Source organism: Euprymna scolopes, chromosome 18 (genome assembly GCF_053919585.1).
Source record: "Euprymna scolopes isolate OS-2025 chromosome 18, ASM5391958v1, whole genome shotgun sequence".
NCBI lineage: Eukaryota > Metazoa > Mollusca > Cephalopoda > Sepiida > Sepiolidae > Euprymna > Euprymna scolopes.
Window position 1 is genome coordinate 107,588,480 of NC_136499.1, and position 13,410 is coordinate 107,601,889.

Here is a 13,410-nt window from a genome sequence, read left to right on the forward strand (position 1 = left end):
GGAAATTTGTTATAATTAGATTATTTACGAGAACGGTTCAATAAGAACTTGTTTATATTGGACTTGAAAATGACAATATTTTAGTCAACTGGAAAGCAGACCAGCGGAACAGAATTCCACAGGTAGGCTTTTCTACGAAAGAAGCTTTGTTCATGGAATCCATGTTTAGGTATCGGCATCAACAGAGTGGGGGGAATTATTGATAGTGATTTGGGTTAGACGAGTGTTTTTTGTGAAAGATTGGTGAGGGGGGGGACCATAGATTGGAGCTCAGTTGAACACTTGCCATGAAAATAACGATAAAGCAGAGACAGGCTCACAACATTTTTTCTTAGAGAAAAAGGTTGCAGAGAAGAGAAAAGGGCACCGCCTACTAGATTATGAAGTTGGTTTTGAATTCTGTCAAGGCAGAATAGGGTGCTCCGAGCAGTTCCTGCCTGGATCTTTGGACGTACATGGCTCTTATACAGGTAGAGGATTGCATTGGCAGTGAAATATCTACTGGAGCAGTAGAATGATCCAACTATTTTTACAGTGACCTTGGCAACGGATTTGATGTATGCGCTCCATTTCAGATCAGAAGTGAAAAAGCTTGTCTAAACATAGAACTTCAAGACGAGAGATATTCGTTTCAATTGGGGCCAGATTTAGGTCAGAGCGTTGATGAGGGAAAAAGAGAAACTTGATTTTAAATGCATTAAAATTAACCTGTCACCTTTTCCCCATTGCACCACATGCTCAAGACCAGAGGAGAAAGAATCCGAAATCTTGGCCATTTCCGGCCTTTGAAGTGTTGCCATAAATGGTAGTGTCGTCTGCATAAATGTCTACAAATGATCTAAGAATGTGATTTGGGAGATCATTGAAGATCAGGAAGAGAGTTGGGCCTACAATAGAACCTTGAGGGACTCCAGCATTAATATTGTGAGCTTCTGATTTCTGCCCATCTACTTATAAACCTATCAGAGAGGAATGATTTAATAATTTCTTTTCTTTTCCAGTTTTAATAACTAGTCCTTTACTTTTCTATGTTTAAGCTTAACCATATTACTTTTCATGCTCGCATTTCTCTATTATAATTATGTATTGTTTATCTGTTAATGGTTAAATGATTCCTGAGTGATATTGACTTGCCAAATTCAAACACCAAGAATGGCTTAATTTGAAGATGAAGGTTGCAGGTTCAAATCATGGCAGGTTAATTCTTTGATATCCTATCCAAAAATGAATTTTATTTTATTTTTTAGATAACAAGAAAGAACAATCCCATAAAATGAAAAATCTTCTTGAAATTTTATCCGACCCCAGCAAAAGGTGAATTGAACTTTTATTCTTTTTCTCTCTCTTTAACATACTCCCTGCTACACAAAAAAAAATAAATATCTTTCAAATAAATTTCTTTCATTTTTGTCCGCAAAAAGAAAACTCTTTTCTTTTTGTCATTTGTACATAATACATTTTCTTATTTCTAGTCAAGACATAATTCAGTAACAAGGCATATTGAATGAAGGTCACTGGAATTTTAAGGATTAACAATTTTGACCTTATTTCTCTTAGCTTTTGAAATAATTTGTTTCAGAATGTTTTGAAATGAACCCCCCCCCCCAGAAACATTTGAAAAGTTAAAACAATTTTTGTTTTTTAAATCCTCAGACTTCCGATGACAACATTGTTGAAATGTGAACAAGTTCTTCTAAAAATGGAACTCTCCAAGTCTGTAAGTATTCATCTTTTCAGAGATCCAAAATTTGCTTTTAAATTCCTGAAAGCAATTAAAACGGTAATGAAATGGCCTTCATTACATGAAAAACAAAAACGTTTGGAAAATTTAAAAATTAAACAATGTTTTATATACGTTTTCTTATGTTTCACTTTAGTTTCTTTTACAAAATACTTATTATTGGTGTGTATTAATATAGCCAGGTGTTATCATTTGGAATATTAAATTTATTTCATTAAATCATTTTTATTACTGCCATCACTACTACTAATGTTGCTACTACTATAACTACTACCACTATCATTGGTCCTGGATATGACCTTTTTAAACTATATCGGGCTTTGGGGAGTGTGGAGCCACCCCTTAATTGCTATTGCTCCCAGGTCCACTCTGACCCAGAGAGGTAGTACCTGTTAGGGTCCCAACTATGTGTTAAATAGAAACCGACTTGAAGAAAAAAACAAATATATTCTATTAAAAACTTTTTCTTCAAAATCTGTTGATTCAGCATTAAATGACCTAAAAAGGGTTGACATAAAACAAAAAGAACCAACCAACTACTATCATTACCACCACCACTACTACTACTACCCCCACTACTACCATGACTACTACCACCACCACCAGTATTACTATGACTACTATCACCACTACTACTACTACTACTACTACTCCCACTACTACCATGACTACTACTACTACCACCACCACCAGTATTACTATCACTACTATCACCACTACTAATACTAATAATAAGATAAACTATTGGGTATATATAAGAAAATACAAATTACGAATGAATCATACGAAATATTATTTCATTAGAAACTTTATAAAATAATCATGTTAATGAAGTGTAACAATAGCTGTGATTTGTGAATTTTCTGATCAGTATGTAATATTACATATTTGTGTTACAGGAAAAGGGCCGTCCCTTTCCATGTAAATAGGAAGAACATTAGATAGATGAAAATTAGATTAGGAAAAGCCGAGACTCGAACCTTGTAAGCAAGGTTATTAAATAGAATGTTAGAAATCAGAATGTTAAAAAGGCCTATTGTTAAATTCTATTATAAATAATTAGATATTGTTTATATCGTAAAAAGAATTGATTGTTCATTCTTTTACAAAACTGAATATTAAAAATGTCAGCTAGAAAGAATGAACAATACAAATTAAAAATGTATTAAAAAAAAATAGGTTAGTTGAGAATTCTTTGTTGTCAAAAGTGTGTTAGGAAAAAACGTGTGCGTAGTCACGTGAATTGGTCACATTTTGGAAACACACTTCTGATGTCATAGCAGAAGGAGGATTCTCAATATAGGAACTAGAGTTAGTCAGATCGGTAGTTGAGGCAGAACAGTTGAGTCTGCTAGTCAGGCAGTCAGTGGTCAGCTGCCCCTTTAGAAGCAAAGGGTAGAACATTAAACTATGTAGATCTGAAATGTGAATTCTTAACATCATTAGCATCCGACCGGTCCAATGAATAAAGAATCATCTTTGTGTTTTTGTAAAACTGTTGTCATGTGTCATCATTCAAACACCAAAAGGTAATGTGTTAAACATCTTATTATGAACATTGCGTCACTCTCCTAAGAATGTGTATCTTTCCTCCTCTCTAATATGTGTTATAAGAAATATAAGAACTGTGCATCTATCACCCTATCACCCGCGCTATATGAGTTAAGAAGAAACACCCCAGAACTGTATATGTATAAATGTCTTCTCGTCTCTCTTCCCTGTCTCTCCTAGTGCTACCAGATCAGGCTGTCCTTTGGCTTCCTGAGACGAAATGCACCTACATTGACGTTTTTTGTTTTCTGATCTTTTTTGTAAAACTTAATTTTGTTCTGCAAAACCAAAAAAGCCCCTCTTCCTCTCCCTCCCCTTTTTATTTTATTCCCCTCCCCCCACTCCCAGACCCTGTCGGTGAAGTATCAGAATACACCGACTGCCCCCCTGCAGAGAGTAAAAGTCCCTCAATGGGGCCACCTGTTGGCTGTAGGTGGTGACCCGTAATGCCTTAGAACGGGATCCTGGTGGCTGAGCACCTCATGACCTCTGAACCAAGTGGCCGTGAGTTAGCAACACTCCATTTTGGCCCTTACTTTGGCTAGACGGGCGGTCAGGCAGGCTCGACCCGATCAACTGGCTAGTCATGACAGTCCCTAATAATAGTAAACCCCACAAAAAGAGAAATACAAACGCATTACACTTATAAAAAATACTATCATTACACTTATAAAAAATACTATCATTAGAAGGCAATGGCAAGGGCCAATCAGATGGTGAAAATTGATGCTATTGACAACTAACCCTTTCTATACCTTGCTGGGTCCAAGGAAATGAAAAACAATCGTCATAAGCAGCTATACTCACTGTTTGAGTATATCATCATTGTATCCCTGAGATGCTTGGGTGAATGGGTTTCCCCCCAACCATCTCCCAATTTAGGGCTCCGAGAAGAGTGGGGAGCAAGGATGATGAAAAAAAACCAAAAAATATTCTATAGCTTCCAAAAAAATTAAAAGACCCCATCCAAAAAGTGATGAAGATGAAAACACAAACTTTCTGGAGTATATAATCTTGGAATCGCAAGATAACACACAAATAACTAAAATGTCCCCATTCATAATCGAAAAAATTATCAACAAAAATCTGAACACAAAACAAATTAAAAAATGGAACTTTACTCATACAAGTATCTACTAAAAGTAGTGCCGAAGAAATTTTAACATGGACAAAGTTCCATGATATAAACATCAAAGCCTACCCTCACAAAACCGTCAACACCTCAAAGGGAGTCATCAGATGTCCAGAACTAAACACCTGCTCTCTAGAAGAAATAAAAACAAACCTAAAAAAACAAAAAGTTATAGATACTAAAAGAATTACAATAAAAAGAAACAAACAATAAACACCAACACATACGTATTAACTTTCAATACTCCCACTCCACCAACTGAACTCAAGATTGGATATATTAACATTAAAGTAGAAACATATATCCCCAGACCACTTCGCTGCCTAAACTGCCAAAAATTTGGCCACTTCAAGGAATACTACACCAGGAAAACAGTATGCCCAAAATTTAGCAGTAACGAACACTAGGAAACAGAATGCCAAGGAAATATAAAATGCCCAAACTGTGGTGAGAACCATCCAGCATACTCATCGCTCTGCCAAAACTGGATCAAAGAAAAAAAATAAACAAACTAAAATATACCAAAAACATAAATTTTACCGAAGCTAGAAAAATTATTGAAACAGTCACCACAACAGAACCAACTAGATCATATGCAGGTGCAACCAAAAATCAATTAAAAACAATAGAAAACATTGAATTAAAGGAAATCTCTACCCTCATAAAATCACTTCAAGAACTAGTTGAGGCATTGAGGGCCACCTTACAGCAACTGCCGTCAACTCAAGCTGTACTTGAAAATAACTACCAAACAGTTGAAAGTAAAATCATACCAGATCCCAAAAATCAAACACAATCCTCTAATAAAAAAACCCACACAAACTGAAAACATCCCAAAACCAAAAGAACAATCGCCTAGTACCCTCCTCAAAGAAAAAAAATCATATCTCACACCCACCAAACAGAAAATAAATGAAAAACCTAAAAAAGACAGATCTCGCTCCACGTCAAAAACCAGAACTACAGATCAGAACAAATTTAAATTCTTGGAAATAATGGAAACCGACGACAGAGCCTCTGAACCTGAAATAGTAGAAAACAACCACTGTTATTCTTAATAAAATAAAAGGAAATCAAAAACATAGAACTAAACTATGGCTAACGAAATAATCCAATGGTATAAAAGCCAACAAGAATGAATTACTTCTACTAATATCCAATCTCTGCCCTACTCTTGTTCTCTTTCGGTGGAGGAGCAGTCCTTCACGACTGAGACAATTTTTTTTTATTTTTGTACCTTTTCTTCACGTTAAAAAACGACCCTGGTGTCTAACTCTGTCCCATGGGGAGGCATTGTTAATAGGTACTATAATATGCCTACAAGAGACTTTTTAAAAACTATCTGAAACTATCAATCTCCGTAACTTCACTGAATATAACCACACAACAAATAATCCAAATAGAGCTTCTGGAGGAACATCTATTCTCATCAACAAAAGCACAGCACAAAGCCAAATAAATCTACAAACTAATTTATAGGCAATTGCCACCACAACCACCCTACATAGAACAGTCACAATCTGCTTCATCTATCTACCCCCAAATGACCCTATAGATGAAACAGAGATAGAAAAACTTATCAACCAACTTCTTTGCCCCTTCATATCATTAGGTGACTTTAAGTCATAATGTTAGTTGGGATGTTCAGACACAGACAGAAAAGGAATCATTATAGAAAATATTATCAACAACAACAACCTATGCATATATAATAACAAAAAAAACAACCTTTATTCACTCTGCTACAAACTCTTACTCAGCAATTGACTTCTCTATAAGTGATCCTAGTATCTTTATGGATTACAACTGGACAGTGCACAAGGACACTTGTGGGAGCGACCACTTCCCAATAATATTAGAATACTTTGGTCCTGAAACAAACTCAAAAATTCCTCGTTGGAACCTTAAAAAAGGAAACTGGAATAAATTCAAATCATTATGCGAACACAAATTCTTACCTGGAAAACATGTGAAAGACCCAATCACTCACTTTACGGATACCATCATCTCAATAGCTGAGGAATGCATACCGAAAACAAAGGTATCAACCAAGTATAATCGGCCCTGGTTTAATGATGATTGCAAAAAGGCTATCAGGCTACGACGTGCTGCATTAAATTCAACAACCAACCAACTACTCAGAATTTAAACAACGTCAAAATATGCAGAGCTAAAGCACGGTGAACAATAAAAGAGGCCAAATGTGAATCAGGGAAAAACTTGTGTGTCCAAAATCAATAATAACACCAAAGACAAAACCATATGGAAAATGATTCGGAAAATATCAGGAAAAAACATCAGTTCCCCTCTCAACCACCTCTGTATAAACAATAAAAAAATAACCGAAAAAAAGGACATAGCCAACATGCTTGCAGACACTATTGCAAATAATTCATCATCCAAAAATTACAATAAAAAATTCCAGACTATTAAACATGAATCATAAAAAAAACAACCTACACTTTAAAAGTAATAATGAAGAAGTTTATAATAAACTTTTTACCATTCAAGAACTAAAGGATTCATTAAAAAAAAGCCAATAACACGGCTGAAGGACCAGATGAGATAACAGATTAATTCCTGAACAACTACCAGATCAACCATTAAAGTACTTACTTTCCATTCTTAATGACTTCTAGATCAATGGCAACCTTCCAGCTATATGGAAACAAGCCACAGTCATTCCCATACCAAAACCAGGGAAGGATGCATCTGACCCCTCTAATTATTGCCCCATAGTTCTAACAAGCTGTGTGTGTGCAAGACGATGGGGAGAATGATAAACACCAGACTAATGTGGTTTCTTGAAACAAATAAAATATTAACCAACCTTCAATGGCGGTATGGTATCATGAAAGATCTCAAAGAAGCTGGACTGAAAGGAAGACTACCCATCTTCAACAACAACTTTATCAACAATAGATTATTTAATGTCCGTGTAGGAACATGCCTCTCTGATATTAAGGAACAAGAAACAGGAGTACCACAGGGAAATATTTTATCTGTAACATTGTTTAATCTAAAGATTAACAATCTTTAGATTAAATGCATAAACCAAGGTGTGGATTGCTCACTATCTGTAGATGATTTTTTAATTGCATATAGCTCAAGGCATATCCATATAATTGAGCATGAACTCCAACTATGCATTGACAAATTAAAAAAATGGACAACTGAAAACGGATTTGTTTTCCACTAATAAGACTAAATGCGTGCACTTTTCTCAGCTTAGAAAACTGCACCCAGATCCTCTCTTAAAACTAGATGATACCCAGATTCCTGTTGTCGACGAACATAAATTTTTAGGGTTAATATAAGACAAAAGATTCACATTCATCCCTCATATTAAACACTTAAAGAATAAATGCAACAAAACTCTCCAGCTAATGCGAGTCATTGCCTACACAGACTGGGGAGCGAACAGACAAGCCCTACTGAAACTATATAGATCACTAGTATGCTCAAAACTAGATTATGGCAGCTTAATTTATGGCGCCACCAGAAAATCATATATAAAGATACTAGACACTGTTCAATATCAGGGCTTCAGGCTTGTACTGGGAGCCGTCCGAACTTCTCCCATCGATAGTCTCTATACAGAAGCCAACGAACCGCCATTATCAATTCGGCGCAACAAATTAGCTTTACAGTACTTAACCAAAATTCTCTCTTGCCCAGACAATCCTGCCTACAATTGTATTGCAAATGCATTAGATTACAATCTCTACGATAGGAAAAAATCACAACCATCAAATCCAGCCTTCAATCCCAACTACCAAAACCTGTTTGACCAAAAGGTAAAAGCTATAAAACCTTTTGGTCTTCGTATGAAACCATTAGTGGAAGATGCCGGTATCGCAATCTGGAACATCCATGAGGTCAACCAACTAAACCTTCCACCCTGGCTACTAAAACAACCTGAAATTATCTTTGAACTAAACAAGCTCCCAAAAAATCAAACTCATCCACTGAACTATCAAGAAAAACTATTTAACATGGAAAAATACCCAAATCATCAGCATATCTATACAGATGGTTCTAAGGACGGCAACAGAACTGGATGTGGAATAATATCCAATAGCACTACCTTGCAGAAGCAACTACCAGACTATGCTTCAATTTTTAGTGCTGAAGCCACAGCTATAGACCTGGCACTAGACCTCATTACTGACCTCACCTACAACAAATTTATAATTTTTCCAGACTCCCTATCCGTACTCAAATCTCTAAAGAACCAAAATTTAAATAACCTGCGACTCATTAATCTATTACAAAAAATACACACTCTTTCAAAATATCAAATTCTGCTGAATACCCAGTCATTTTGGAATCCAAGGCAATGAAAAAGCCGACAGAGCTGCAAAAAATGCACTAAATCTTGATGTAAGCGATTTAAAAATTCCACACTCAAACTACAAACAACTAATACATAGATTCATTATGAAGAAATGTCAAGAAAAATGGAATAATTGTCAAAACAACAAACTTTTCAAAATCAAACCCACAATAGAGAAATGTTTACCAAATTTCAGAAAATCGCGTAGAGAGGAAGTATTTTTTTTCCGCATTCGCATAGGACATCCACACATAACCCACTCCTTTCTGCTAAAAAGGAAGACCCTCCAGAATGTGTGGCATGCCAGGAACCCTTTACTGTAAAACACTTTCTTTTGGATTGTGACGACCTCGAGAATATTCGGCAGAACTATTACAACGTTAACAATTTGAAAAAACTATTTAAAAAAGTCAATCCCAACAAAATACTAACATTCCTAAAAAAAGCCAATTTATACAAAAGAATATAATTTTACCCAATCCAACCTCACCCCCACCAAAAAAAACAACAAAAAAAAAAACAACACCACCTAATGACCCAAAAAAGTTGACTGAATAAGTTAAAATATCTAACAAAAAGAAAAAAAAAATATGCCGGATCTCAGCATTAAATAACCAAAAAAAAAAAAGGTTGATATGCCATAAAACCCAACCTAACCTAACCTAATCCTGTCTCTCCCTCATCATCGTTATATTCATGTATTATATGACCCCCCCCCCCGTCACATCCCCTTAATGAAACCCCCTACAACACATTTGGAGATGTTTTGTTGTGTGATTGAATTAATCTTTATTTGAAAATATCTTTCAAATTTCTTCCGTTTTTGTCTGAAAAAAAAAAAAAGAAAACTTTTCTTTTTGTCATTTGCACAAAAAATTATAGTTTGAATAAATGGGGGGAAAAAAAAATTCACGTTTATTCTTTTATATAAGAGATTCTCTTTTGCAATATTTCTTTATTTTTTATTTTTTTTATCTAGACAAGTTCTAGTGACGGTAGTGGTTCAAGCTCAAAATCTGGTGAGCAGCACATGTGCCAACCCCTTCTTGATGCGGTCGCATCGCATACAAAGTCTCCCTTGTTGAACCACACATTACATCGCACTTTTGGACCAGCTATTACAGCCTTACGAGGACAACCCATTCGGTAAGAAAAATCTCTCTATTTTATTTTTTTTCTCAAATGGCACTAACCCTACATAGGTTTAACTGACTTCCTCCCAAGAAGAAAGTTCCATGGAAGTATGAAATTCACAAGCAGCTTCCAGTCGCATGTATATCCCCGTTAGGATTTTGCAACTCTTGCAGGGAGGTGGCAACATCCTCCTACATACAGTGCCTGGAATTCTCAAATTGGTCACCCATTTTAGTAATGACCAGGCTCAGCGTTGCTTAACTTCAGTGATCTGGCGGGAATCAGGGTGTCAATGTGATTATGCTATATATAGAGAACAGATGCAGCACCTGGAAGTCCCAAATGGTCACCCATTTAGTACTGACCAAGCTCTTTTCAATAATGCTTGATTTGAGTTTCTTAGATGTAAAAGGAAAAAAAATGATTTTGCTATTTTTTTTTTTTTTTTTTTTTTTTTTTTTACAAAGGCATCACCACATTATCAAGGCCCAGAGGCCACTCAAGGATAAGGGTTAAAGAGTGTACAGTAGAAGTTGGTCAATATAGTAATCATTAGTAATGAAAATTTGGTAAATTTAATAACTTATATGGAACGGCTCATCAAGAACTTATTTACTTTAGACTTGAACAAAACCATATTGTAGTCAGCCGGAAAGCAGGAAAACGGAAGACATATTATATTTCTAAGAATATTTCTAAAAAAACTGAAATTTGAGGAATATTTTTTATTTGATGATTAATATTTATAGTTAAAATTTCAATGTAATAATGCAATGCTAACTTTATATTTATTTATATATTTTTTTTCTGCTATAAAATGACTTTCTTAGTTGTTATTTTTGTTTGTTTCAGAGTACCAAGTCCCCCTCCACCGAAAAAAAAAAGGGTGGAAAATAGCAAAGACGAACTGCCAAATATCTTGCAGGGAGAAATTGCCCGGCTTCCTTATCGATTCCGAATCAGCCTTGACCCAGCCCATCATCTTAACTCAAAAACAGTGCATCTCATTTGCAAACTCGGTAAGTATTGGAACAGAAATAAAGTTTTATTTTTTTTTTTCTTTCTTTTTTGAAATCCTTTGAGATGAGGCTTCATAATTTGTGCATTCATTCTTTTTGCGAACTGTTATTCTCAACTACGAAGATGACTATACCAGTTTGTAAAAAGAATGAATGCAGAATGAACGAATGTAATGACACCCTCTTCCTTATATAATGAACTACCCCAAATAGTATATCAATAACAATGATGCTAACCATGGTGAGTATGATGGTTGTACATGTACAGCAAGGTAGTTCCCCGTATACATTACAGATCAGATTACCCAACTTGTAATTACCTGTTGCTTAATGATACTCACCAGACAACAATTGCTAATAGTGCAACATTTGGGGACAAAGCTACTCCAATGTAATGAAGTGAAAAGATGGGAGAGCCGATTGTTACGGAAAACAAATTTTTAATCCTACATCAAGACAGGAAAAAATAAAAAATATCAAAGCTTTTAAAAAACAACCAGAAGAAAAAAAAAAAAATAAGATTAGAAAAATATAAAAATTATAAGCAAAGCAATCATTGGTTTTTGGGTGCCATTAACTGTGACGTGTGTGTTTTTAAAAGACACAATGTTTAGCTGAAAAAGAATTTGATTTTCCAACTTATTGCGATCCTGGATATGACCTTAAACTATATCCAGTGGTGAGGCCCCAGCTTGCAGGCATTGGGGAGTGTGGAGCCACCCTTTAATTGCCATTGATCCCAGGTCCACTGCTCCCAGGTCCACTCTGACTCAAAATAAAAACAGTATGTCATATCGATTTTAATCGTACATGTGAAACACTGAAACAAAAATACATATACTATGTATTGTTTTCAGCATTTCTATTCCCACCTATTAAAGGTCCTGGATATGACCTTAAACTATATACAATGGTGAGGCCCCAGCTTGCGGGTTTTGGGGAGTGTGGAGCCACCCTTTAATTGCCATTGCTTCCAGGTCCACTCTGACCCGGAGTTGTAGTACCTGTTAGGGTCCCAACTATGGGTTAAATAGAAACGGACTTGAAAACAACAAAGATATTCTATTAAAAAATTTTTCTTCAAAATCTTTGGATTCAGCATTAAATAACCTGAAAAAGGTTGATATGCCGTAAAACAAAAACAACCAACCAACCAACTTATTGCATTGTTTAGTTATAAACCTTTTCGATTTGTATATTGGCTGTCCAAGTTATTATTAAACTATATTAAGCAACGTAGCAAGGGTGATTTACCCTTTCACCACCCGAGGTGTGCAAATAGTCGTAAAAATACAGCTATGCCAGTTTCTGTATATGTTATGTAACACAATATAACTTTAATTGTTACTGTTTTAATGAACGATGTCATTTTAATTGTTACTGTTTTAATGAACGATATCCAACAGCAATAATTGTAGTCTTGCAGTATACAATAGAAAGATTTTTTATATGAAAGCAGTTAAAAAAAAAATTGATACTCACCAGGCAACAATTGCTGCAATGAACTATGACAAGCAACAATGAAGTTGACCTTTCCTCACCTATATGGCATAATCATTTTGACGCAATGGTTCCTGTTAGATCACCAAAGTTGAGTGATCTTAAGCTTGGCCCGCACTAAATAGGTGACCATTTGTGAGTATTGGTTACTTCTGCATTGTTTCCACTTGTCCTGGACTTCTCCTTGACACTGGAATCAAACAGTGCTGACTTGGGTGAAATATGGTTATGGATTATCAACTCTTGCTTCATAATTAAACACTTGCTTGTCTAGATGCATCGAAGAGCTGTGACACAGTAAAACAGTCGGTGACATGTTTCTGAATGAAATGTGATTTTTCCGCAGGTTTTTACTATCGGACCAAGTAAGGTATAAAGACCCCAGCTGATGAGAAACAAAAGGGACAGATTTAGTTGGACACGTTTGCATATGCACGTGGCCTCTGTAAACAAATATAAAATAACCAGATTTTCACCAGCAAAATTTATTTTTTATGTAGAATGTATTTTTTAAATATATTTGTAGAACTTTTTAATAAAACTATTTAAACCAACCTTTATAATGGCAGCATACATTTTTTAAATAAGAGATAACCTGCTATTCCAATAATCCAGTATTCCATTTTGAAGGAATAGTACAAAAAAGAAAAAAAAAAGGAAAAAGTAAACGAGTTATATTATTTACAGAACATTTTGTAAAGGAAAAGTTTTTCTTTAATTTAGGAAGCTGACCTTTCCTATCCACAGTCAGGAAAAGAGAAATCTTTCTAGACTGGGGCAACTTTTACGCATAGTAAAATCACATCTGTAAACAACATGTATAAACAATTGAAATAAAAAAAAAAAATGCATAATTTTATTTACAAATCTTTTTATAACTTATTTTTTTATAACTTATTTTTTTATTAAAAAAACTTATTTTCCTCAGTCGAAAAGAATTTCTTCAATGACCACGGACAGGAAAGATTAGCATCCTAAATTCTTATGTTGGTTTTTA

At 35.1% G+C, this 13,410-nt stretch overlaps 1 protein-coding gene across 6 annotated transcripts in view; it reads left to right on the plus strand.

The window, feature by feature from the left end:
* LOC145297746 (mediator of RNA polymerase II transcription subunit 15-like) overlaps positions 1-13,410 on the plus strand; it is a 179,902-nt gene that overhangs the window by 157,298 nt on the left and 9,194 nt on the right. For all 6 annotated transcript variants that reach the window (XM_080143972.1, XM_080143971.1, XM_080143975.1 and 3 more), the window contains 4 exons: positions 1,248-1,314; positions 1,654-1,717; positions 9,740-9,906; positions 10,747-10,913. In XM_080143972.1, the coding sequence (XP_080000098.1) occupies positions 1,248-1,314; positions 1,654-1,717; positions 9,740-9,906; positions 10,747-10,913 (465 nt within the window). The remainder of the gene's footprint in view (positions 1-1,247; positions 1,315-1,653; positions 1,718-9,739; positions 9,907-10,746; positions 10,914-13,410) is intronic.